Raw genomic sequence first — 22,585 nt, forward strand, 5'->3', positions numbered from 1 at the left:
ACTCATGATACGTTGAGCCGGCTTTCAGAAGTTCTGTCCCTCTTTTTCTAAATCTTATTGCTTCGTTGCTACCCACAGTTTGTGGATACGGTGAGGTCGGGAACATAGAAGGGAAAACTGATGAACTCCCACTTTGAGCTGAAAGTTCCTGTCCAACTTGGACTGGGGTCTCTGACATTCTCTGGCTCAAAGCTGTGGATGGAAATTTGGAGGACATCAATGAAACCAGCAGCACATATTACATGAAAAGCAAATATGATGCTTAAATAACTGAAGCGTTCACCCCTTTGACTGTCCCACGAAATTCTATCCAAGAGATTATGAATAAGGTTAGTGAGAAACAGCTGCCCTGGGGCTGTTTTTTAATCCAGTATATTGTTTATCACATTTTGTGTTATAACTGCTGGGCTTTGGTTATAACTGCTTTCTTGGGGTTTTAACCAGCCTGGTGTTAGTGTAACTGAATATAGTTTTGGTAAGATTATTTTTAGAGTCGGAGGCTTTAACAGCAGCCAGACATGTCAGCCTCTCACAAGAGGAACAGCAGTGTCCAATGACTAATCCGTCAGCTGAGGACAGCTGAAAGAGTAAACCAATGAAACAGTGTCACCCATTAGGTGAACAAATGGACGGGTTAAAAAAAGCACAGCATGTAACAGAGGAAATGAAGGTGGAGGTTGTTGCTTAAGAAGTGTATATTGCTATATTTTAGTTAGTGTTATTTAAAAGAATTATTCAAACAATGTGTCTGTTGAGGAACAGATTTCTTGAAGTGTTCACTTTTTAAACGTTAAATTGATGCTTTTCTGTAGGAATCATATGATTAAGCCATGCTGACATTGTTTGAAGGGGCAGGGCTCAGAGTTAAAAAGGGACTCACAGAACCAGGCTGAAACACAACAACCCACATTCATCAAGAATCTAATAATCAGATCACATCATACTATATCATCATCATCATGTGGGGACAGTGTGAAGCAAATGTAGCCGATGTTTTACCTGATGGGTACAATGTTGCTGCTGCTGCTGGTGGTGCTGGAGGGCAGGGCTGTGCTGATCTCAGACTGGAGACATTAAGGAGTGCACAGGAGAGATGGGTGCTGATTAAACAAGTGTTATGAGATAATAATAAAATGCAAAGACTGGTGACAGAGCTTGGAACCATAAGGAAACAAAACTGTGGGAACTAAACTCTGCCTGTGAATCACTCTTTGCCTCATCGATCACTCTCCACTTGCTGTCCATCTGAGAATATGACAATTTGCTGTTTCATTAATCTATTATTGAATTATCTTAGCTTATGAAGCTATTACCTCCCAGCTGTACGAGCTCGCTGCGTGTTTTGGAAGCTGCTGCGCTCTTCACAGATAAAGCTGGAAGCAGCTCAGATTGTTAGAACCAGAACTGAGGCCTGTTACATTTATACAGTGTTAGAGCAACGGCTGCAGCCTACAGCCTTTAAACTAGCGATTAAAATGCTGACAGTAAACTTGTCAGTCCAGATGTTACCACATTACTTTGTGGTCCATCTCCAGTCTTAGCAGAGGGCAGTTACACATCACACATGACCCCGTGCTGCGTCATGTGTGATGTGTCATCATACGAGGACATTACATTTCAGCTTTTCTGCATCTTGATTCTGCTCAATTAAGTGTTTTAAACTTGGACAAAATATGGCAGCTTTGTGTTGTGCTGCAAGTTAAACCCAGTGTCCTCATGAACACAGCATCGAACAACTTTCCTTTAAAAAATCGATTGAATTTAACTGGACACACTGGTTTTCAGTGGGAGAAAGATTCATCACTCAAGCGTGACACTGGAGAAGTCACCTGCATGAGTGATAAAACTCTTTTCCATGGAAACATCCAGAGGAGCTAAACTTTTGAGTATGTCCTTGCCTGTGTTTCAATCATCAAGAGATGTTTTATGTATACGTCTTTTTTCCTCTTGGCTTAATTTCAGCCTCAGCAGCATCTCTCAGAAGAAAACCGCTGTAAACTTTCTGCCAATCATCAGACAAAAAAGTAAATATATCATGTTCATTCTTTCTAATCATCTGTCCTTATTGCTTCCGTATACTTCCACAAACTCTGGGCTATTTTTGCTGTTCAAATTTTAAAATATTCTGCTCTTTCCCTCTATATCTTTTGGTATTTGTAAGTTCTATACTTGTTAAAGTATTAAGCTTTTTATGACTCTTTTCTGTTGTCCTCTCAGATTTTAAACTTTTTTTTTTCGTCATATCTCTGAGATGGATTATTGTAGAACAAGAAAATTGGCATGATTGTTCACTGTCAATGAAACAGGCCTTTCAGAATGAACTGCTCATTGGTTTCCATTTCATAAATCACATTTTAAAGTTTAACTGCTTACAACATCTGTCAAGAACAAAAACAAACCCTTCATATGTGCGTGCCATATTACATTTTATTTTTTAAGAAAACATTTTCTTAGATCCAGATATATACAAATACTCTCAAGTACAGTCAAAGTCAAATAAAATAAGAAAAATATGAAATCTAAGGTTTAAAAATGAATGTTTCCTGTCTCATTGGAAGGCTTTGAGTTTTTCTACATGTGTTTCTGTGTGTTTAAGTGAGTTTGTGTCTGTAAGCCTTTAAAGGAGAATGTGGAGGCTGCAGTGAAGAGAAGGGAGCATAACAGCATCCTGGAGTTTGCCCTGTGCAACGTTTCTGTGCTGCTGAAAACAAGATGTTATGATGGTGTAGACTTTAATTAATATTAATAATAAACCACTCAGGTCAGAGGCTCAGTGTTTTACCAGTCCTGTACACTTTTATTGGCTTGTGAAAAAAGCTTTATTTTTATACTTTAAACATTAATTCTATTAAATTGAGATGGCAATTTAAATCATTTCACTTGAAAAAGGTTTGAAAACCTTGAAGTAAATACGGTCTAGTACACCTCGTGTAGACTCAGCCCTGTTCGCTTCAGCTTTTAGAAACCCTTATAATTGAAACATGGTATCAAAGTTAACAGTTCACCAGAGTATTTTAATACAACTTCACGTCGTTTGTTGATCAGGTGCTTTGATGAAGGACTCCTGCTTGCTTTTTCCCAGTAAAGGTTTTAATGGTGATCACAGGGACAGCGCTGCTGTTTCGCCCAGCTTGACATCAGCATCTCGGTCCACCCTCTTTGCTCTTCGCGGTGTGTAAACAGACTCCGGCTCCACGTTAAACTGTTTCAGTACTGCACTGCAGGTCCGGTCAGGTGCTGAATCTACATCCACACTGTTTACAGTCCCAGCGAGAGGTGAAGCATGTAGAGGCAGGTGTCCCGTACTGGGCTCCGGCTCTGTCTTCCTAAGCCAGGGGATCAGCAACCTTTGAGCCCCAAAGAGCCATTTGGACCCGGTTTCCACGAAAAACAAACACTATTAACATGTTCATTTATTCTGATTTTCTCACAATGGTATCTTAAAATATATTTTTGTAAAAAGGTAACAAAGAAAAATCCAAATAGCATTTATGATTTATTTCAGTATCATTCTGTGAATTCAACAATCAGACAGCATAAAATGTTTGACAACTTTAGAATAATTTTATTATAAAATACAAGTAAATAACTTTTAAAAGTAGCTGTTAAGTTCAAACTAAAGCTGTCCGGGCTGTGCATCACACCTGAACCTCAAACTAATGTTCAGAACAAAGTGTCTGCAGCTGCATTTTAAACCTTACTTCACACACGTTCAGTGTTAAAGTCATTTTAGCCTCATGTTTACATCTAAGATCAAACTGTGACAATTTTCCATCAATCAGCTTATATGACAAATGACTCATGATTAATGTGTAACAGAAAATGAGACGAGATGATGTTGAATGTGTGATGTAATCACTTTCTCCGCTCTTATGTTGACAAATGAATAACTATAAAAACAGCAAACTATCATAAATCTGGGATTTCAGTGTTTGTAAAAATGTAAACTTGTACAAGTTAATTCGCTGCTCTACGCACTGACAGTGATTTGATGAAACAGGAAATGAACTGGAGGGCCAGTCAGCTGCTTCAGGTGCAGCTCTCAGATTTCAGGGTGTTGTCTAAACCAGCTTCCTTCCCCCCGGGACGCTTCCTCGAGCTGGCCACACATATTTACACACAAATACACACCACGAGTTGACCTTTGACTTCAACATGAGCCTGAGTAAGCTCGGACTGGAGGACTGTGGGAAGGCACTGCAATGTATTTCAGGGTTGGAGCAAACATTTAGTGGCACTTCCCCTCAGACTGGCCAATTGTGACACTTGTTCTGCATTAATCAGTGTCCAAGCATCACAGCTGCTGTGAACATTGCATCCATGATCCTTCAGTTTTGCAGAGTGACAATTATTTTATTAATATTAGTACTCAGTATAAATGGGTACACCTTACACCTGTGCAATTTATAAATACATCTTGGTAATCAGGGTGGCCACCTTAATAAGGTAGTGTTAAAAAAAAAATTGTCACTTTTGGATCTAGAAAAGACAACATGATGGCCCAGACTCACCTGAGCCACTCTGACTCAGGGGAGTCTGGGTTTATGCTCGAGGAAGAGCTGCGCATTAAAACAAACAAATATAAATAAGCGGCATTGTTGGACTGTAAACGTTTATCAGCTTTTTAAGCTTCGTGGCTGTAAGAAGTGCTGTTGTTATTACATGACTGTATACAGAAATAATGGTACGAAAATGAGACAAAAGTATTAAAGTGCCAGCATGTGAAACATGACCAGTATAACCACAGAACAAAAACAGAAGAATAAATATGCAGAAACACTGACAATAATTTGAAAAGTAAGAATTTCTTTGCTTTGTGTGATGCAGAGAAAAGAAACCATGAGGTCACAGAAGAAGACCAAAGTAATGTCTACGATGCAGCAATAATCACCAGAACTGTTATTAAATCGTGTTAATTCTGTGTAATTCTAACAATGCAGAAAAGGTTGTTTTGGCTTTAATAGCAAGAAAAGCAGGTGTATGTGCATTATTTCCCGTTGTATTCTGATTGGCTGGTTTTAATTAGTTGCTTTGAATCCTCTGACAGGAAGAGCTCTATTTGGATGAGTACGAGGCAGAGCCTATACTTTCTATTGTAAATGAGACAGCAGGTCTCAGTGGGACTGCCTGTATAAATAAAGGTTAAATAAATAAACATGAGGTAAAGAGCTCACAGAGAAGAGACCTGAATGTTCAAGACGGCTCTACCTCTCAATTTAATGAGTGTAAAGTAATTAAGAACATTTGGTCCTGAATTTTCACAGCTGGCTGAAGGACATTCTGAGCTCCTCCTCCCTCATGCTACGATCCAATCGCTGTGTCTCAGACTCTAGGATGGATGGGATTGGATGTTGTGTGATAGTTGCTAGTGAATCACTGAGGTCAAGTCTCAGAGAGAGCACTGACTGGCTGTTTCGGGAGGACTGCTGAATGAACTCTGCCCTTTGTTGCTGACCGACAGCCAGTGCAAACTGGAGCTGCTTCACCTGGAGGAGAGGAGAGACATCATCAGCACCCACCTGACATCAGAACACCAGGAAGTCATTTTGGTGCTGTGCACTCACCTGGTCCTGCAGCTCCCTCACTTTGCTCCTCAGTTGCTGCTCTTCTGTGGTGGTTAAAGACCCCTAAAACACACAATAGGTTTGCAACCACACGTGCCTCTATTGACATTTGTCACAAACACACACCTCATAGTCTGGAAAATGCACTTACACTAACACAACCTGTAATTATTACTGTAATAAGGGAACTGTGTGTCTCACCTGGATGCTCTCACTCAGCTGCTGTCTGAGCCTCGAGCGCTCTTCCTCCACCTGAAATACACAATAATGTGTACTCACGTCAGTGTGTCTGCTGTGTATCTGGATACCTTTCTTAGTGTTGTGTGCCTCAGTATGCCAAGGTGGTGTCTCTGCACATTGAAATCTGTCTCGTCCTAGGCTCACACTGGGTCTGTGACTCAGACTTCTTTTGCCCTTTGTTTACACCAGGAGCAAATATGGTGACCAGATTATATCCTATATCAGAACATAGTTTGACCAGATTCTCTGTGCTGCTCCTGGGTCCTAGTTCTTGCCACTTTACCTTGCTGTGTGCAACTCGACACTTCTTGTGTTAAAAATAGATCCAACACTATTTTACGTGACGTGGAGCAAAGACACGGCAACGTTTCTTTAAAGCTCCGCATCACATCTGTGGTTGCAATCAACTCAGGTCACCTAAGACAAACTGCATCCTGCTGTGTCACTGTGGCTTAATGTAGAAGTGTACACAGCATCTCTCTGGGTGCGTGCACGTGTACCTGTCTCATTGTTGTGTATACCTGTTGCAGCGTCTCTCTCAGTGTGTGTGTCGCTCTTTTCAGTTTGTCTTTCTGATTTGCCAGATGAAAGTTTTTCTTGTTCAATCGTTTCTGATCCAGTTCCAGTTCAGCCACCAGACTCTGCAGGACCGTCAGTCTCTCCTTCAAACCCTGCAGACACATTTTCCCCACACAGCTCCACTTTACAACCCGTTTCCTGTCGATGCACTTTGAGTACAGCTGCACTGACAGCCTGACCACAAACTGACCTCTGTATCAGACGTGGCCACTGGGCTCTGCTCCTCCTGCTGGGGTCTCCTTTTATAGCCCACCAAAGCTGCATCTGTTTGCTGTGATCCAGCTAATCCGATTCCATCCCGGTCCTCCATCTCCTCTGTGCTCTGACTCGGAGTGTCCACCTGCACATCAGCAATAAAAACAGTTACATTACAATGTCAAATTAACAGAACAGCGTCATAGCGATTACATGCAACCCATATACAAGATGACGTTATTTATAATAATGCTTAAGCTCAACCCCAGATCTTTGTGAACTTATGTAGCACGTTTTCAGCTCAGAAGCATTTAACACCCTGTGATCAACTTCAATAAAATCCTTGATAACACAAGTTTGAATGATCAGTGTAGTGGGGCAGTGCTATTATTCACAGTTTGATCTGATAGCAGAGTTCAGGCATTGAACAAACACTATACGAGGACTTACACATGTTTTAGGCTTCAGTTAGAGAATTCACTCATTAACAGGTATAACCTGTTTCTTTGTTGCTTCTTGTAAAGAGTCTTGAGATCATTCCAGGTTGCATTTGTAAAAAACAATATCTGGATAATATCTGGATGGACAGCTGGAATCATGATGGGTGGGCATGTGGTTTTCACTGGCACTGTATCACTGGTGTTTGTTGCTGTGACAGAAGACAGGAACACGGGAGAGTGCTATAAACTACAGATCGACGACCCAAAACTGTAAAACATGGGATCCCAGCCTGTGAACCGCTTCAGCACAAGCTGGAGGTCGCCAAGGCGACAGAACCACATCGTCCACAAAAGCAAAGACGAAATCCTGAGGCCACCGAGGGGGAGACCCTCCACCACCTGGCTATAGCTACATATTCTGTGCATAAATATTATGAACACAATCATGACAAAAGGGAGCCTGACAGAGTCAAACACCCACCAAAAATGAAACCGTCTTACTGTCGGCAATATGAACCAAGCCCTCGCTATGGTTGTACAGGGACAGAGTGGCCCGTAACAACAGGCCAGACATTTCATACTCCCAATAGGACACTGCCTAAGAAATGCAGTCAAGTACTGAAATGCAGCCAGATGTTTGCTCATTGCACGTTTTCACGCCTTCCTTCACTATTTCCCGACACGCTTGCTCTCCCGTCTTTCTACGTATCTGGCCTGTACACCTACACTTGGTGTCTTTTGGAAAGTCAAACCATTTGAGATTCCATAAGACTGGTAATGGTATGATCCCAGTTTGTCTGTGCATCTGATTGGCCACATGGTGAGCCTATCAAAATAAAGTCCCACCCCTGCCTGCATGGATTCTCAGCAGTGATGAAGATCAGGCTCGCTGACGTGTGAAATCGTCTCTCAGGCTGGATGTGATTGTACATCCTGTGTTCAGTCATGCACAATGCTTTAGTCACAATAACTCCAGCGTTCAGTTCAGCGTACAGACGACAAACGGTGAGTACACGAGGTTTACTTTAACGACAGCACGTTGTTCTTCTTACTGATATATGGTTTGTGTTACTGCTGGAGCTGACAGAATACTGGCCCGCGGGCTGTATGTTTGACACCCCTGCTGCAGAGGGTTCAAGCAGTTTGACCTCAGGCTGGTTTCTTCAGTTCAAGCAGTATCACTGTCAGGATGACTGTGTTTCTACAGTGTTTGTGTGACTGACAGACTGAAGTACCTGCAGGGAGTTTCGCACCATCACCTCCACGCTCTGCTTCACTCCTCTCAACTCCTCCTGAGGAAAGTCATCTTTCGTCTCTGTCAGCTTATCGTTTTCCATCTCCTGCACGTCCTCCTTGAGAGCTGTCACCTCTTCCTCCGTCCTCCGTAGCTTCTCCTTTATCTGCTCCTTCTCATTTTGTTCTTTTTGCAGCTCTTTTTTAATAACCAGTAACTCCATCTTAGTCGTCCTCAGCTCTTCCTGCGTCTCCTCTCCCCACACCTCTCTGAGATATTGTGCTTCTTCTCTCCAGTTTAACAGCTCATCTTGTGCCTCCTCCTTCCTTCTTTTCTCCTTTTGTACCGCCTCCCTAAGCACCGACATCTCTAGATTGCTTCTCTCCATCTCCTTCTGCACTTCCCTCCTAAGAGTCGACGCCTCCTCCTCCTCGGTGTCCAACAGCCTTGCTTGCTGCTCTTTCGCTCTCATTGGTCCATCAGCTTCTTTTCCCATCTCTATCGATTTATCCTGCAGACGTTTCTTCTCTTCCCTCAGTATCATCAGCTCATCCATTTCTCCTTTCGTCGTCTCCTGAACCTCCTTTAGCGTGTTCTCCAGTCTCCTCTTCTCCTCCACCGTCTTCCTCAGCACCTCTCTTTGGACCTTCATGTCACTTTCTACTTCAGACAGTTGTTCCTCCAGCCTCTTTGTCTCCTCCCCAGCTCTCCTAAGTGCTTCTCTCTCTTCCTCGGCCTCCCTAACTTTCTCCTCTAATCTCTTCTTCTCCTCCCCGACCTCCATCAGCTTACTTTGCAGTCTCCTCGTGTTTTCTTTCTCGGTTCTACTTAGTGCCTCCCATTCTCTTCTCTCCTCGTCCTTCTCCTCCAGTATAGCTCTTAACCGCTGCACCTCCTCCTCTTGCTCCACACAGATATGGTTAAGCTTTGTAGCCTCACTCTCGCTGTGTTCTGCCCTCTCCTGCCACTCCTTTATCTCCACCTGCAGCCTGTCACGGGCTTCCTCCATTTCTCTTACTCTTTTCCTTGCTCCCTCGCTCTTTGTCTGTCCCTCCTGTAGCTCCCTAACCTGGGAGGAGATCGTGTCATCTTTTTCCATACCTTTCCTACTTCCTCTTACCTCCTTTTGCTTTAGTCTGGCATTCACCTCTCGATGGTCCCTCTCTCCTTCCTCCTCCCCCTCCTTCAGATGTTCCCGATGTTCCTCCCCTACTTCTTCTCTTTCCCTCACCTGTAATTCCAGGCTCTGCTGCTTACATTTCGCCTCTGCCTTAAATTCATTAAACTTCTCATTGGCCACATTCAGCCTTTGCCTCATCAGCTCTGCCTCCGCAGCTTTCTCCTTTAGCTTCTCGAGCAGCTTTGCAACCACCTCCTCCTTCTCCTCGAGCAGTTTGTCTTTCTTTCTCCTTTCATCCTCTTGTGATGTTGAGATTTCTTTTTTCAGTCTGTTAATCTCCTCCTCTTGTTCTTCCACTCTCACCCTCCATCTGTCCCTCTCAGCTTCTGTCCTCAGCTGGTCCGCCTTCTTCTCCCTTTCCTCCTCCCTTTTCAATCTCCCCATCCGCTCACAGAGGGCTTCCACTTCTCTGTCCCTCTGCTTCGTCTCCTCTCTTCTCCTCTCCTCCCAAAACTCCTTCTCCTCTCTCAGCCTTTCCTCTGTCCTCTTTACCTCCTCTTCCAGTTCCTCCTTCTCTCCTTCTAATCGCTGTACTCTTTCTATCGTGAGGTTGATTCGAGTCTTCATCTCTATTACCTCCTTCCTCATTTTCTCCTCTTCTCTTTGCCTCTCCTCCACCTCCTCAGTTAATCCCTTAATGCAATTCCTCAGCACCTCAGCTCCTCTTCTCCCCGAGTTCTCACTAAAGAAACTCCTTTCTTCCTGTTCGGTCTCCGTCTCATCCTTCCTCTCCATTTCCTCCCTCCTTCTCCTCCTCCTCAGCTTCTCTATCTCCTCTGTCATCCTCTCCATGTCCTCTTGCAGTGCCTTCCTCTCCTCCTCACTCATCTCTCTCCTCTTCTTCTCATCTTCTACCCTGGACATCATCTCCTCCAGCTCGCCTCTCAGACACTGGATCTCCCCTTTAAAAAGACAAAAAAAGTTTTAAATACAACTAAAGTACTTTACATGAAAATCACTGTTGTTCCTATTAATGTCAGCACAACTGCTATGTTTCACTTGAGTGTGTTCACTGGGATGATTTCATTCACACTGCATTTAATCAGAGTGTGTGTGGACGTTAGAAAGTTTGAGACATGTTGTCCTCAGAGCTATCGAGTCAATCCTCACAACTCTGTCCGAGGAGGAGAGCAGCTGTGGTCTCGAGACAGGCTGCTGGGAACAGTGGGAGACTGGAGGGAGACAGGACTGTGATCAGCACACTCAAGCCTGCTGCTGTCTGAGGAGTCTAAACCTGTCAGGTTGCTTGTCCCGTGGGAAAGCTGCTTAGAGGAGGCTCAGGAAAGAAAGAGGGGAAATAAGCAGACCTGGTAGCCAACTGTTGGAGGCAGGGGTTAAAGCCATGCTGCAAACCTGTGGAGGTGGGGTGTAGGGGCTCTGGGGCCAGTCACTACAACGAGTCCTGTGAAGCAATAAAGCCATCAAACATCTGAGAAGCTGGTTGAAGAGAGGCAAGTCAGAGCTCGGTCACCCTGGGAGAGAGCCTCTCTAAGATGTCTTTTAATACTCAATCATGTTGCCAATTAAGCTAAAACCTTTGGTGCTATTTGTTTTTCAGCCTTTTGATGCCACCTTTGTTGAGATGTGTTACCGACTAATAGTGGTCTCAAAACAGGCCCATTTTCTCAGTTCAAACATGTTTAATGTTGTGAATAAAATGTTTTGGTTTATGAGATCTGCATTCTGTTTTTATATCTTCATCACTTTTTTGGAATTTGGTTTGAACTGCCACCTTTATATGTTTTCATTATTCTTAAAGGTTTAATATTATGACTTTAGGCGTACTGTCACTGACCATGTAAGGTATCTTTGGCCTGCTTCAGAGTGTGGATGTGTGTGTTCAGCTGACATTTTTCGACCTCTGACTGTGAGAGACGCTTCTGCTGCTCACTGAGCTGCTGGTGGGCAGACAGCGACAGAGACCTGCAGGCAGAGAGAAACAGGATGTCAGTATGATGCGACCCGTACAAACAAACCCTGATTTTATTTCGCATGCTCAGCACCGGATCTCCTGCAGATCAACTTCGAGCTGCTCCTTGTGCTTCTGCAGACTATCCAGCTCCTCTTGTAGCCGCCTACTCTCTCTGAGCTGCTCCTGCTGTTGTATGCTCCTATTTTTCACCTCCTCCATTGCGTGCCCCAGCCGGTCCTGCACCTCCTTCAGCTCCTCACACATTGCGGCATGCTGAAAGGACAGGTCATCCACCTGCTGTTCACCCACAGAGGGAAAGCTCCCATCTTCCTCTGGCTCTCGTCCTCTCAGCTGCTGAACAGCATCTTCCTCAGCCTCTCTCTGTACTCTAACAGACACAGCACAATTCACACTAATTATTCAGGATTGAAATCAAATTAACTTTACTGTTCTGGCCTGACGACTTGGGTGCAAACTGATCTCACCTGAGCTTGCTGAAATCCATGTTTAGGGTCTTGACTTCCCTCTCCAGGGAACTGACTTGTGACCTTTGAGCCTGCAGCTGTGATTGGCCCTCTGACAGCTCAGACTCCAGCTGGTAACAGACACGTGAACTGACTTACATGATGTACTAAAGCTGGAAGCCACAGAGAGGGGCATGTAGGGAGGAGTACCTGCAGCAGCTGTTTGTGCAGCTCTCTCTTGTCTGAGGCCAAAGAAGAGTTCAGGGTGGACAGCTTGTCTAGCGCATCCCGTCCCTCCTCCACCTCCCGTCTTAACGTGCCCTCTTGCAACGACAGACGCGACACGCACTCCCTGGACTGATGAGACAAAGATGGCAGCCAGAGCGTCATTCTATGCAAATGAGCAAAGCTACGAGTCTTCCTCTGAGGACAGACACGTTCTCGGTGTCATGTCTGTACCTTCTGTAAGGCATCTCTCATATCAGAAGAGTCTTCCTCGGCTCGCTGCTTGTCCAGCTGCTCCCTCTCTAGTGCTCCCTGCGAGAAAAGAGGACGACGACACCAGAAGATGTTCAGCTGTTTTAAATGATGCACTACTTATTTTAGTGACAACAGTTTCTGAAGAGGACCATTTCCTGCTGTGTGCTAAATGGAAGAAAAGCTAAATCGCCCACAATACGATAGTTTCACAATATATGATTGCGATTTTTAACATTTTGCAGTAAGCGTAGTATTTGAATCACATTTAATGTGATTTATCACCTTTTTCAAACAGCCAGTCATCAGTCTGTAACTGAACGGGGTCCGACTGGCAGGTCTGTCATTCTATGCTGGATGGTTTTTGTTGATTTATGCCACGTTTGCTGGGCTAACGTTCTCTCAGAATGGTGACGCAGGAGTTTATTATGATTTTCATTGACTGATATTTGGTCTCCACGTAAAATATCACATCACTGCTCTGTCTCAGTTCAGGTATAAAAACTGCTTGAGTGACTGAGCCTGTTTACCTTCAGACTATACATTTCTGCTTGGGTCAAAGTCTCCCGCTTTGTTAGCTGGATGTTCTCCAACACCTCAGTCTCAACTCTGAAACAAAACCAGTGCATTGCTGATGAACCAGTAAAGCACAGTGCAGTGCAGTGGTGACCTATGCTGAGTACCGTCTGCGCATTTCTGTCTGCAGCTGTCTGTTTCTCTCTTCCTGTTCGTCTTTCTCCTTTCTCAGTCTGTGATGTTCTCTCCTCAGCTCTTCCTCCCTCCTCTGCAGCTCCTCGACCTGCAGACGCAGGAAGGACGACGTCTCCTTCTCTCTGTCACACACATCGGTAAATACAGAGCTGTCAACTCTGTCAGTGTCGTTCACTATTTCATTTACAAGCATGAATTACACAAAAGTGTAGCATAAAGTCTGAATTGATTTTCTCTGTGTGAACCTGCTCAGTACGTCCATAATGTGGCCGAGCTCCTGCTGCTGTTGTTGTTTGTGTGTGTGTAGCTGCTGGTTGTCGTCCTCCAGCTGCTTCAGTCGCAGGTGCAGGGCTGCTCTCTGCTCACCGAGCTGCTGCAGAGATCGCTGTGCCCCCTGACACGCACACACGCGCGCACACACACACACACACACACTAAGGCTTTTGACTAGCACACACATAACCATACTGATTCAGACTGCAGGCGTGCGTGTGCCGCTTTTTGACTGTATAATGAACATCAGGCTGAGTAACTTTAGACATCTAAAATACATTTGCAATATTTTAAATGTGATAATGATTTTTTATTTCATTTAATTTATTTAAATTGGTTAAAATTAAGGAGCTGTCCTACAACAAAATTATGCTTTAATACAACATTAAGGGAAAATTGAATTTATCAGAAATGTGTGAAAATGATCATTTTCAGTTACAATGTAGCCGTCCGTACTTGTTTGAAGCGCTGTCATGTCGCTTTAGGATCAGCTGCACAGCGCTGTCCACACAGACTTGTTTTGTCTGGGAACCATGAACATCAGTGTAACACACTACAGCAGAGTCTGGGCCTAAACAGACAACTCCTTAAGATGATGGACTAATCCTGGCAGTTTGCACAGCCAACACTCAGTAACATGAAGTTTTGAACAGTATACACAATTTTAACTACTTCAGTACTTTGATGTTAAAACCTGCACTTTGAAGTATTTCACATGACAAATACACACTTTCCAACAAACTGGTGTGAAACTGTGAAAACCTGTAGACAATCAGGGATCAAGAGGCAGATATTGTGGCTACACTGACACATTAATCATAAAAACAGTAGTGACTTTGCATATAAGAACTATATTGTGTTGTTTACCTGTAATTCCTCATTTCTCCACTGTAGGGCGCTCTCAGTCTGAGACAGGACGGAAAGCAAGCAGGACAAATCCAGGCTAAGGACACCCTCTGAGGAGATGTTCAGCGACTGACTGCTGGCTGAGGTCAGGACTCTGGACTGAACACAAAGTAGAACACAAGCTAACTTCAAATGCTTCACTTACTGCTGCTGACAGAGGCTCTTAGAGCTTCATGTAGACCAGCCATCAACACGAACTACTGCAAGAATTCAATTATATTGCTATAGTGCCAAATCACAACAACAGCCGCCTCATAGACTGTATATTGGAAGGTAAAGACCCTACAATAACAGAGAGAAACAGCCAGAGATTAAAAATAACTCCGTTAAATGCAGAGTGGTGTATAAACACATGGTGAGAGAAGAATGCTCATTGCATCATGGGAAGTAGAGCCATGCATGGGACTACTTTACCTCTGAGCATTACCCTCCTGTCCGTTTGTCACTCCCACAATATTTGTGTCCAATCCTGCCCACACTCGCAGACTCGTCATAGCTTCCACGTGACATGAGAGCTACTGGGACATGCCCACCTGAAGGGCAAAACGGTATTGCATCCTTTGCCCTCCAGGGATCCTTCAAACATCTTTTAGTTTAAATTAGCAAAAGTGACAGACAGCTGCTGAGCTGCTGGATGCACTAACTGACGCTCGTTTACAGCTGCCAGAGGGAACACAGAGTATGGCACCCGTATGTGAACACAGTTCTCCTAACCCCGCCTTACGGGCCAAATCGCACCAATCCTTGCTTCTCCACAGCAACCCTGTGGTGGCTCATTCAAACTGCAGGAATGATTTACTGTCGTCGGAATAATACTCTGTCAACTTCACTGTTATGACACAACTTTTCAAACCCTACACAGTAAATATCAAAGTCAACTAAACGTAAGACGAGTGCGAGTTCATTGAAGCTAGCTATGTAGCGCTAACCTGTGCTTCAACAGTGAACAACCTCTTGTTCTTCGTCTCCTACACAGTGGCATTGTTTACCCATCTAGGTTGAAAACACACAGCTGTCCACACTTTGAAAGCTTTAATCCTGGCATCAATATAAGGGGAGCATTTCTCTACAAGATACAGGTAGATGTCCCAGAACTAGAGCTCTGGGAGAGACGTCATCACTTTCAGGGATTTAAATAAAGCTGGGTCACCTGATCCAGCCCCAACTTCAAACTTTGTCAAAAAAGCCTAATCTTAAAAGTACAGATGGGGTCTGTCTCCTGAATCCAAGCTGCGAGTTTCTTCTGCAGAAGAGGGACCTGAAAGTTCAAGGCTCTGCCTCCCATTCTACTTTTGAACATCCCAGGAACCACAAGTAAGCCTGCAGTGTGGGAGCGAAGTGATACAGCACCCTGAGGACAACCTCATGGTGCTCTCCCAGTGTGGTGGCAAGATTTCCATGTGTAAGGTCTCTGGAGGTCTCTATGCCTATAAATGGTGAGTGTAAACTTTAGTTTGGTCAGACAAGACCAAAAATGAACTCTGTAGATGCCGTAATCCACCATGTTTGGATGTCAAGGGGCACCGCATATCAGCCCCAAAACCCCAAACCCACAGTGAAGTCTAGAGGTGGGAACATCTTGTTTGTGGGCTGTTTTTCAGCATACAGCACTGGCATGCTTCATAGAGATGAATATATAATAAATAGTAAATTGTTTTAGCAAAACAAACAGCTGAGGACATTGAGTTGGTTTCAGAGATGATGTTACAGCTGGCCGGCCAATCAGCTGACCTGAATCCAAATGAAAATCTCTGAACTCTGCACTTGAGTTCTTTTTACAACCTTCAGGATTTAAAAAGCTGTTTGTAGAACGCGTCAAAAATCCCACCTGAGCAATTTCTCCATACAAAAGGTGTCTTGAAGCTGTCGTCACCAACAAAGCATTAAATACATTTCAGTATTTAATATTTTCCCCTGTGTCATTTCTCATTATTACAGATTAATGTATGAACATCTATGGTTTGATGTCTTTGAATATTGGATGGGTTGTTACTGGTTGTTACTGGCCAACACCCCCTTCAGAAATAGACTGACTGATAAAACTGGTGACGTGTTCAATAATAACTGTACTCATGTAACAACAGCAGTGATCCAGTTTCTATTTGACTTCGTTAAACAGGACAATAGAAACGCTGTCCTTGGACATCTGACCAACATAACACACTCACCAGTTTGATCACAGCATGGCTCACAGACTGCAGGCTTCTCTGTATTACTCTATGTCTCTCGGCCTCCCTCTCGCTCTCCTCCCTCAGACTGACCTCGGTCTGCAGTGAGCCAGTGAGCGCCTCAATTCTGGCAAAGAAATGAGAATGATCGAGAGGAGAACAGAGGGAGGTGCAGGATGTGTTTGAACGTCTGGTAGAAGCTAATTTACCTCTGCTGCAGCTGTAAAACTTGAGTCTCCTGAACAGACTTCACCTCTGAAGTGCCTTGCTCGTCCTCGTCCCTCCTTCCCTCATCCTTCTCCTCTTTGAGTTCCAACTCTCCCAAAGAAAAGATTCGCATTGTGGATGAGAGGAGAGGAGGTACAGAAGAGTTCGGAGGACAAAGGGCCAGATCGGAGGACGGAGGAGGAGAATAGAATGAAAAGGGAGGAAAGTGGGAAGCGAGAAGAGGGGGAGAAGCGGAGAAGGAGAGAGGATTAATGTAAAGTGTGCTGAGCCTCAGAGAGGAGGAGACAGAGTCACAGCTGGAGAGGAGAACGGATGAGAGGCGAGAAAACTCGGCCTTCAGCTGCCACAGGTCCCTGCAGACACAGACAGGTGGGTCAGCATGTTTACAAGCTCAGGTTGGTCATTTTGAAAACGGTCTGAACCCTGTCCTCTTCTAAAGTTCTCTCTTCTTTAGGGTCTTTGAATTCGTCTGAATGCTGATTGGTGGTGCTAATAACTGGACCAACTGTAGAGACGGTCCTCTGAGTGAAGCAGCCTTGCCTCAGACGTACCTGTCAGCAGCCGTTTTCATAGCGTGGCAGTCCCGTCTCAGAGCAGCCACAGATCTCCAGATAGACAGCAGCCAAGCCTGCTGCTCCCCCACAAGACACAGCCGACGCTACACACACACACACACACACACACACACACAAATATTGAAACACAATAACTGCCATCTGAATGGTCACTTTCAAATTCAATTAAACTGCAGACCTCTCGCTCTTTCTGCAAATCAGCCTCTCGCTGCTCTGCCTCTTCCACAGCTGTCATCCAATCATTCGTCAGCTTCTGGAGGTCCTCCTTCAGGGCGTGGTTGGCCTGCTCTGATTGGACAAGTTGCTTGCAAAGGAGACTATTGGTGTCACCTAAACTGACTGACCTGAGGAGGGAGACACATATAATTTATTAAATCAGCAGCTTCAAATAAAACCACAAACTTCTTTTTTAAACTGTCATGAAAAAACTGACAATATTTGTGTAGAACAATCACAATTATAAGCGAATTTCATTAAATGAAACAGCTATAGCAGTAATTCTGGCTCTGGGTTTGATAAAGCCTTTTTAAATACAATAAAATGATGTTATGACTTTTGGCCACTAGAAGAAAACCTGTAACAAAGATGAAGGACTGCAAGCTTCAGTGGATGGATGCACCTTTACTCAGACAAAGCTTTGGAGAACTTCAATACAAATGGTTCCTGTGTTTACTTTTCAAATAAACAGACGCATGAAAGTGGAATTTCATTCATGTTTCAGGAGGAGAAGCTCCTCCAGTGACCGAGGAGCAGACTGACAGACACGAGACTCTCTTAGTGTCCTTATGCATGTAGCAAGAGAATTAAACAAATGTTTCCTTAAAGTGAGTAACAATACACGTTTATGTAAAATAGCAAAAAGCTACATTTAAATATTGTAATATGATCTCCTATCAAGAGCTGAATTTACCACATGAACTTTTTTCATTCTAACCACACAGACGTGTATAAAAACTACACTGAACTATATAATAAATGTGAACTAACATCAGGTTGGTCCTGACAGCTTTGTTCCTCAGCTTCTCTGTACTTTGACATCGCTTGTTGTGTTCTGTAAAATTCAGTATTCAGACCAACATGAACACTGATGAACAAATAAATGTACAATGCCTGAGGCTGGCATGGAGGAAGCAGCAAAATGATTTGACAGTAATTAGCACTGACAACTTTGCAGAGTTTCACTTTTGGTGCACAGCTGCATGAAAACATTTTCACAATTTTGAAATGATGAGAACTTCTGAAACATCTTAAAAGCAAGAACAATAAATAGTTGTTGATGCTGCACTGCTTTTATCCTCTGGGGTCAAAATGATCCCAGTTATTTAAACTATACAGTATAAATTGTTAATGCTGTGTTTCATGTTCTTCTCGTTTTGCAGTTTGGAGCCTGCAGACCTTCTACACAGACACCCTGTTTTTGACTGAAAATAACAGGAAATACTTTGACTTAGCACAGAGTGGTGTATGCTGAACCTTAGTCAGAATGCGGTTTTTGAATCAGCACATAATCACACTCTGGGGTCAAAGTTCACCCCATCACACCATTTCTTTAGTCCATTTTAAATGTAAGGCCAATGCGACCTCTTTTACATTAACTTACTTTTGAGCAAAAATGAATAAAATCATAAATGATTCTGATTATAGTTGACGATCAGAGTCAGATCAGCACAGATGGATATATGCCACAGGTTAGTGAGGATGCTGTTTTTAAACGGCAGCAAATGATGACACCTGTTGTATTTAAAATGATCCTGTGTGTTTTGGCTGTCAAAGACGAACGAGGGCGGGGCAAGTTCGGGCTTATTCCTCTGTACTGTTCCCACCGTTTGCAGGCCAAGGGTGTATGAAGCAGAGATTGTCACAGGTGATTATTTCTTCCCCTGGAGACCTGCTGTAAGGTGTAACTCGCATGTCTGACTTTTTCTGAGCCAGCACGTTTGCTAGCACACACCTGCAGCTTAAAGAAGTCCAGACGCTTTTCTTTCCAGGCTCATTAGACAAACTACACAGTACTTTCTACATACTGACAATGCACAGCACACTGTGGGAATCATAGTTTCTAAGTTCTACATGCTTTGATTTCCAAACACAGGCGTGTCACCAGAACTTGAGGGTCTAAACTCATGTGGTCACAGCAGGTCTAACCCAGCACAGACAGACCTCTCCACTTACCTCTGTTGTTCCTCCTCCAGTCTGAGAACGGCGCTTTCCAGAGAGTCATCTATGATTCTCTGTTAAAGCAAACACACAACAGCTGTATGCCGACACTCACTGTGGTAGTTTTACTGTATCGTAGCAGACAGTGTGTTAGTGGTACTGCAAATACTATTACTTGAGTCTGACCTCGGTGCTGAGCATCTGTGTATGATTATCCTGCAGCCGAAGCTCCAAATGCTGACATCGTTCTCTGTATTCCAACACCTACAATAAAACCACAATCAGTATATTTTCCATCTCCCACTGCATCTACTCCAATTATGAGTACAGCACTACTGTTTGGCCTCACCTTGTTCTGGAGCCTGTGGATCAGCAGGGCCTGCCTGGCCTCCCTCTCTCTCCCCTCCCTTACCTTCTTCTTCCATTCCCTCTGCTCACCCTCTAGTTGCAGAGTGAGAGCAAGTGAGGGAGACAACGACCGCCACAGCTGGTGGGAGGATGGAGAGAGAAAGATGTAAAGGCTTAACTTTGTCTAAAGATCAGCAAAACTCCCCTGCCCCTTCTCACCCTGTCCTTCAGAGCTCTGTTCCTGGATTCTAGCTCATCTTTTTCAGCATGACTCTCTGCCAGCTCCTCCTGCAGCCGACACACCTCCTGATTAAGATGCAGCTTCTCTTCCTGCCAGCCTATCAACAGCTCTTCTTCCATGTTTAGAAGTCCACCTGTCTGCAGTGCACCAGGAGACACACATGACTTTAGCAAATGAGTGAATTAATTACATTTTTTTGGGGGGGGAAAAAAAACAAAAAACACACAAATAAACAAATTTTTTTTGGCAAAAAAAAAAAAAAAAAAAAAAAGGTGCTTTCTTATTCGACCGTGTGTGCGTGCGTGCGCGTGCAATGGGGCAAAGGAGAAAAGGCAGCAAATCTTTTGTGCTGTATTTTGTATGGTCTTCACAGATCTCCATCACCCACTCCTCCTCATGTCTCTGACATAGCTGGAGGGACACAATCAATTCATTCTGTGTAGAACTAGAGTAAACTTACATGTCTCACACAGATTTTATGCAAGTGCACGCAGAGACTGAAGCAGGAAATATGAAAACCGCTGTTGTAAGACCCACCTGCGATTTCAGGTGTTGACGAGCCAGCTGATCCAAACTAGCTATGCTGAACTTACTTCATGGTACAGCCCTCAAAGCTGAGATGCCTCCAAAACTACATACTAACGTCACACGACTGTTTGGCGTGTCCAACCTTGAACTGAAATGAAACACAATCAAGGTAAATTATAAACACACATCGCTGACTTGGCTGATGCAAATAGGGCATTTAAAAGTTACACACAACCATAACAACTTTAGATTAGGGATGTGCACAACTAGTCAACTAATCGTTGCTATTGTCACTACTCGGTGCCAGAAGTTAACTGGTAGTCAGTGCTGGTGCGGTAACAACCCTAACTCTGAATTTGGACCATTCGCTGAACTTGTGCCTTCACATATTCAGGTTTCCGTGCACATGTTGCAAACACCGGCACTGCCGTCTGGCTGCGTGCAGTCTGTTCGGTCTGGGTCGAGAGCTTTCGGCCACATCGTCCTGCAAACCTTGGCTGCACTTCCTAACTGCTGCTGACAGGGTGAGGAAACTGTTTTCTTCTGACTGCCTCTGTTTTATTGAAATGCTTGGCCGTCAATTATTGTTACAATAAAGAAATAACTGAGAAAACACATTTCTTTACATTTGTGCTGAATTTAAATAACCTGCCTGGGGTACCAGGATTAGCAACATCCACGTAGCTTTTGGGAAGCATTATAACGCTCACATCCATATTTGGCGTAGCAGCTGACCGGATGGAGACGTATGTGTACATTGGGTGTCACGATCAACGTACGTCGCTTAACGGTCACCGTGTTTTAAAGGTTATGAAGGACTTTTGAGGCGTTTAATCGTTTTAAGCAGGTTTTATACTTATGCAGCGTTATTTCCAGAGCAAAATAAAGCGGAGGACGTTTTATAACAGAGGTTGGTCTCTCTGCAGGTCTGGCGTGATTTCCTCCTCATCATATGAGCTAGCTACTAACTACCTGACTGTTGAGCAGCATGTTCGTTAACGTAGAAGCGCAGTTTTCCCCTCTGCAGGTAGCTGCTCGGATATAATCCCAGAGTCTGACTAATATGGCTCCAACAATCCGTTTCGTCCTCTGACTACGGGGAGCACACTTCTTCTGCCAGCATGCTAACACCAGGAAACATATATTCAAGAACGTTCGTACCTTAAACTGTTGCCTCGTTCAGAAAATGTCAGAAATAAAACATTAAGAGTGTAAACACAAACTGGTGTTGTCAGCGTATTCAAACCAAGAACCTCACCTCTCACCCGGACATAGACAGTCATGTGATCCCACCGAAACGGAAACTTCCCGCTTTGAGCGACACCTGCTGGCAGGAAATATTTACTAGTGATGATACCACTGATTTCCTTTCCGATCCGATACCAAGTAGTATTCAGGATGGTGTCGACGATACTGATCCGATACCGATACTTTGTACAAAAACTTATTTAATTTATTGTATCTCAAATTATAGCGTCATAATGATTACAGGACATCAGATTACTTGTTCTTATCACTTAATAATGCAGAGTTCATCACATAGAAATAAAAAACTGAAGTTGTGCTATTTGAACACTTTGCCTGCCTGCAGCACTAAAGGACTCCGTGAGAGACGTCTGTCTCGCCCTAGCAGCACCTGTCCCTGTCCTCCTCTTCAGTCTCAACATACGCTCGTCATATTCTGTGATATGATTTACTCTGAGGTGTTTGACAAGGTTAGTGATGTTGCCACAACCATACATGCCAACCCTCCCGATTTTTCCGGGAGAATCCCGAATTTCAGTGCCCCTCCTGAAAATCTCCCGGAGCCACCATTCTCCCGAATTTCTCTTGATTTTCCACCCGGACAACAAAATTGAAAAACCCAGCCAATTCCAGTTTCCAACAATGGCAGCAGCTACTTAGTTTTAATATCACTCTTATTTCTCTTCCTGGGTCGCAAAAAAACTTTAACTTTTCAGGTGAGAATGTAGCTGTGTGAACTTCAAACATCTGAGCCGACCGACACATCGTCTTCAAACCCCCACGGTCTTTCACTACTCAGGTTAAACATGATGTACAAGCCACTTTGATAACTTAAAAAATGTTATTGTTTGGCTTTTTCAGTGTTTTATTTGTTCGTGAGTGTCATGTTCGGAGGCAATAAGACGCAGGGTTCTCAAGCA

The 22,585-nt window shown here is 43.9% G+C and overlaps 1 protein-coding gene across 5 annotated transcripts; it reads right to left on the minus strand.

The window, feature by feature from the left end:
- Window positions 1–3,483: 3,483 nt before the first annotated feature.
- On the minus strand, window positions 3,484–21,743 carry LOC102301834 (trichohyalin). 5 transcript variants are annotated; one of them, XM_042216560.1, is made up of 25 exons: window positions 21,679–21,743; window positions 20,430–20,568; window positions 19,871–20,029; window positions 19,653–19,790; window positions 19,490–19,567; window positions 19,319–19,377; window positions 17,325–17,490; window positions 17,123–17,229; window positions 16,553–16,924; window positions 16,344–16,470; window positions 14,137–14,274; window positions 13,242–13,390; window positions 12,969–13,118; window positions 12,816–12,894; window positions 12,268–12,345; window positions 12,019–12,165; window positions 11,830–11,939; window positions 11,436–11,732; window positions 11,228–11,355; window positions 8,254–10,334; window positions 6,574–6,723; window positions 6,326–6,475; window positions 5,766–5,816; window positions 5,565–5,627; window positions 3,484–5,486 (listed from the first exon to the last, which is right to left on the minus strand). In XM_042216560.1, exons 3-25 carry the CDS (start codon window positions 20,009–20,011, stop codon window positions 5,259–5,261), a joined length of 5,187 nt encoding a protein of 1,728 aa, XP_042072494.1. In that variant the 5' UTR covers window positions 20,012–20,029; window positions 20,430–20,568; window positions 21,679–21,743; the 3' UTR covers window positions 3,484–5,258. The 5 variants fall into 5 exon arrangements, with proteins under 5 accessions (XP_042072494.1, XP_042072492.1, XP_042072493.1 ...); XM_042216558.1 differs by having other exon boundaries at window positions 21,393–21,680; XM_042216559.1 differs by lacking the exon at window positions 21,679–21,743 and adding an exon at window positions 21,582–21,672.
- Window positions 21,744–22,585: the final 842 nt, after the last annotated feature.

The sequence above is a fragment of the Haplochromis burtoni genome, unplaced genomic scaffold (assembly GCF_018398535.1).
Source record: "Haplochromis burtoni strain Fernald_Lab_line unplaced genomic scaffold, NCSU_Asbu1 Contig_1113, whole genome shotgun sequence".
NCBI classification, from domain to species: domain Eukaryota; kingdom Metazoa; phylum Chordata; class Actinopteri; order Cichliformes; family Cichlidae; genus Haplochromis; species Haplochromis burtoni.

What these genes read in the sequence shown, in the direction of transcription:
- LOC102301834 (XM_042216557.1), bottom strand. An exon ending in GTTTTACAGCTGCAGCAGAG is followed by an intron (nt 16,471 to 16,552) that starts GTAAATTAGCTT and finishes TTTCTTTGCCAG; the next exon opens with AATTGAGGCGCTCACTGGCT. An exon ending in TGGTGCGAAACTCCCTGCAG is followed by an intron (nt 6,724 to 8,253) that starts GTACTTCAGTCT and finishes GCTGATGTGCAG; the next exon opens with GTGGACACTCCGAGTCAGAG.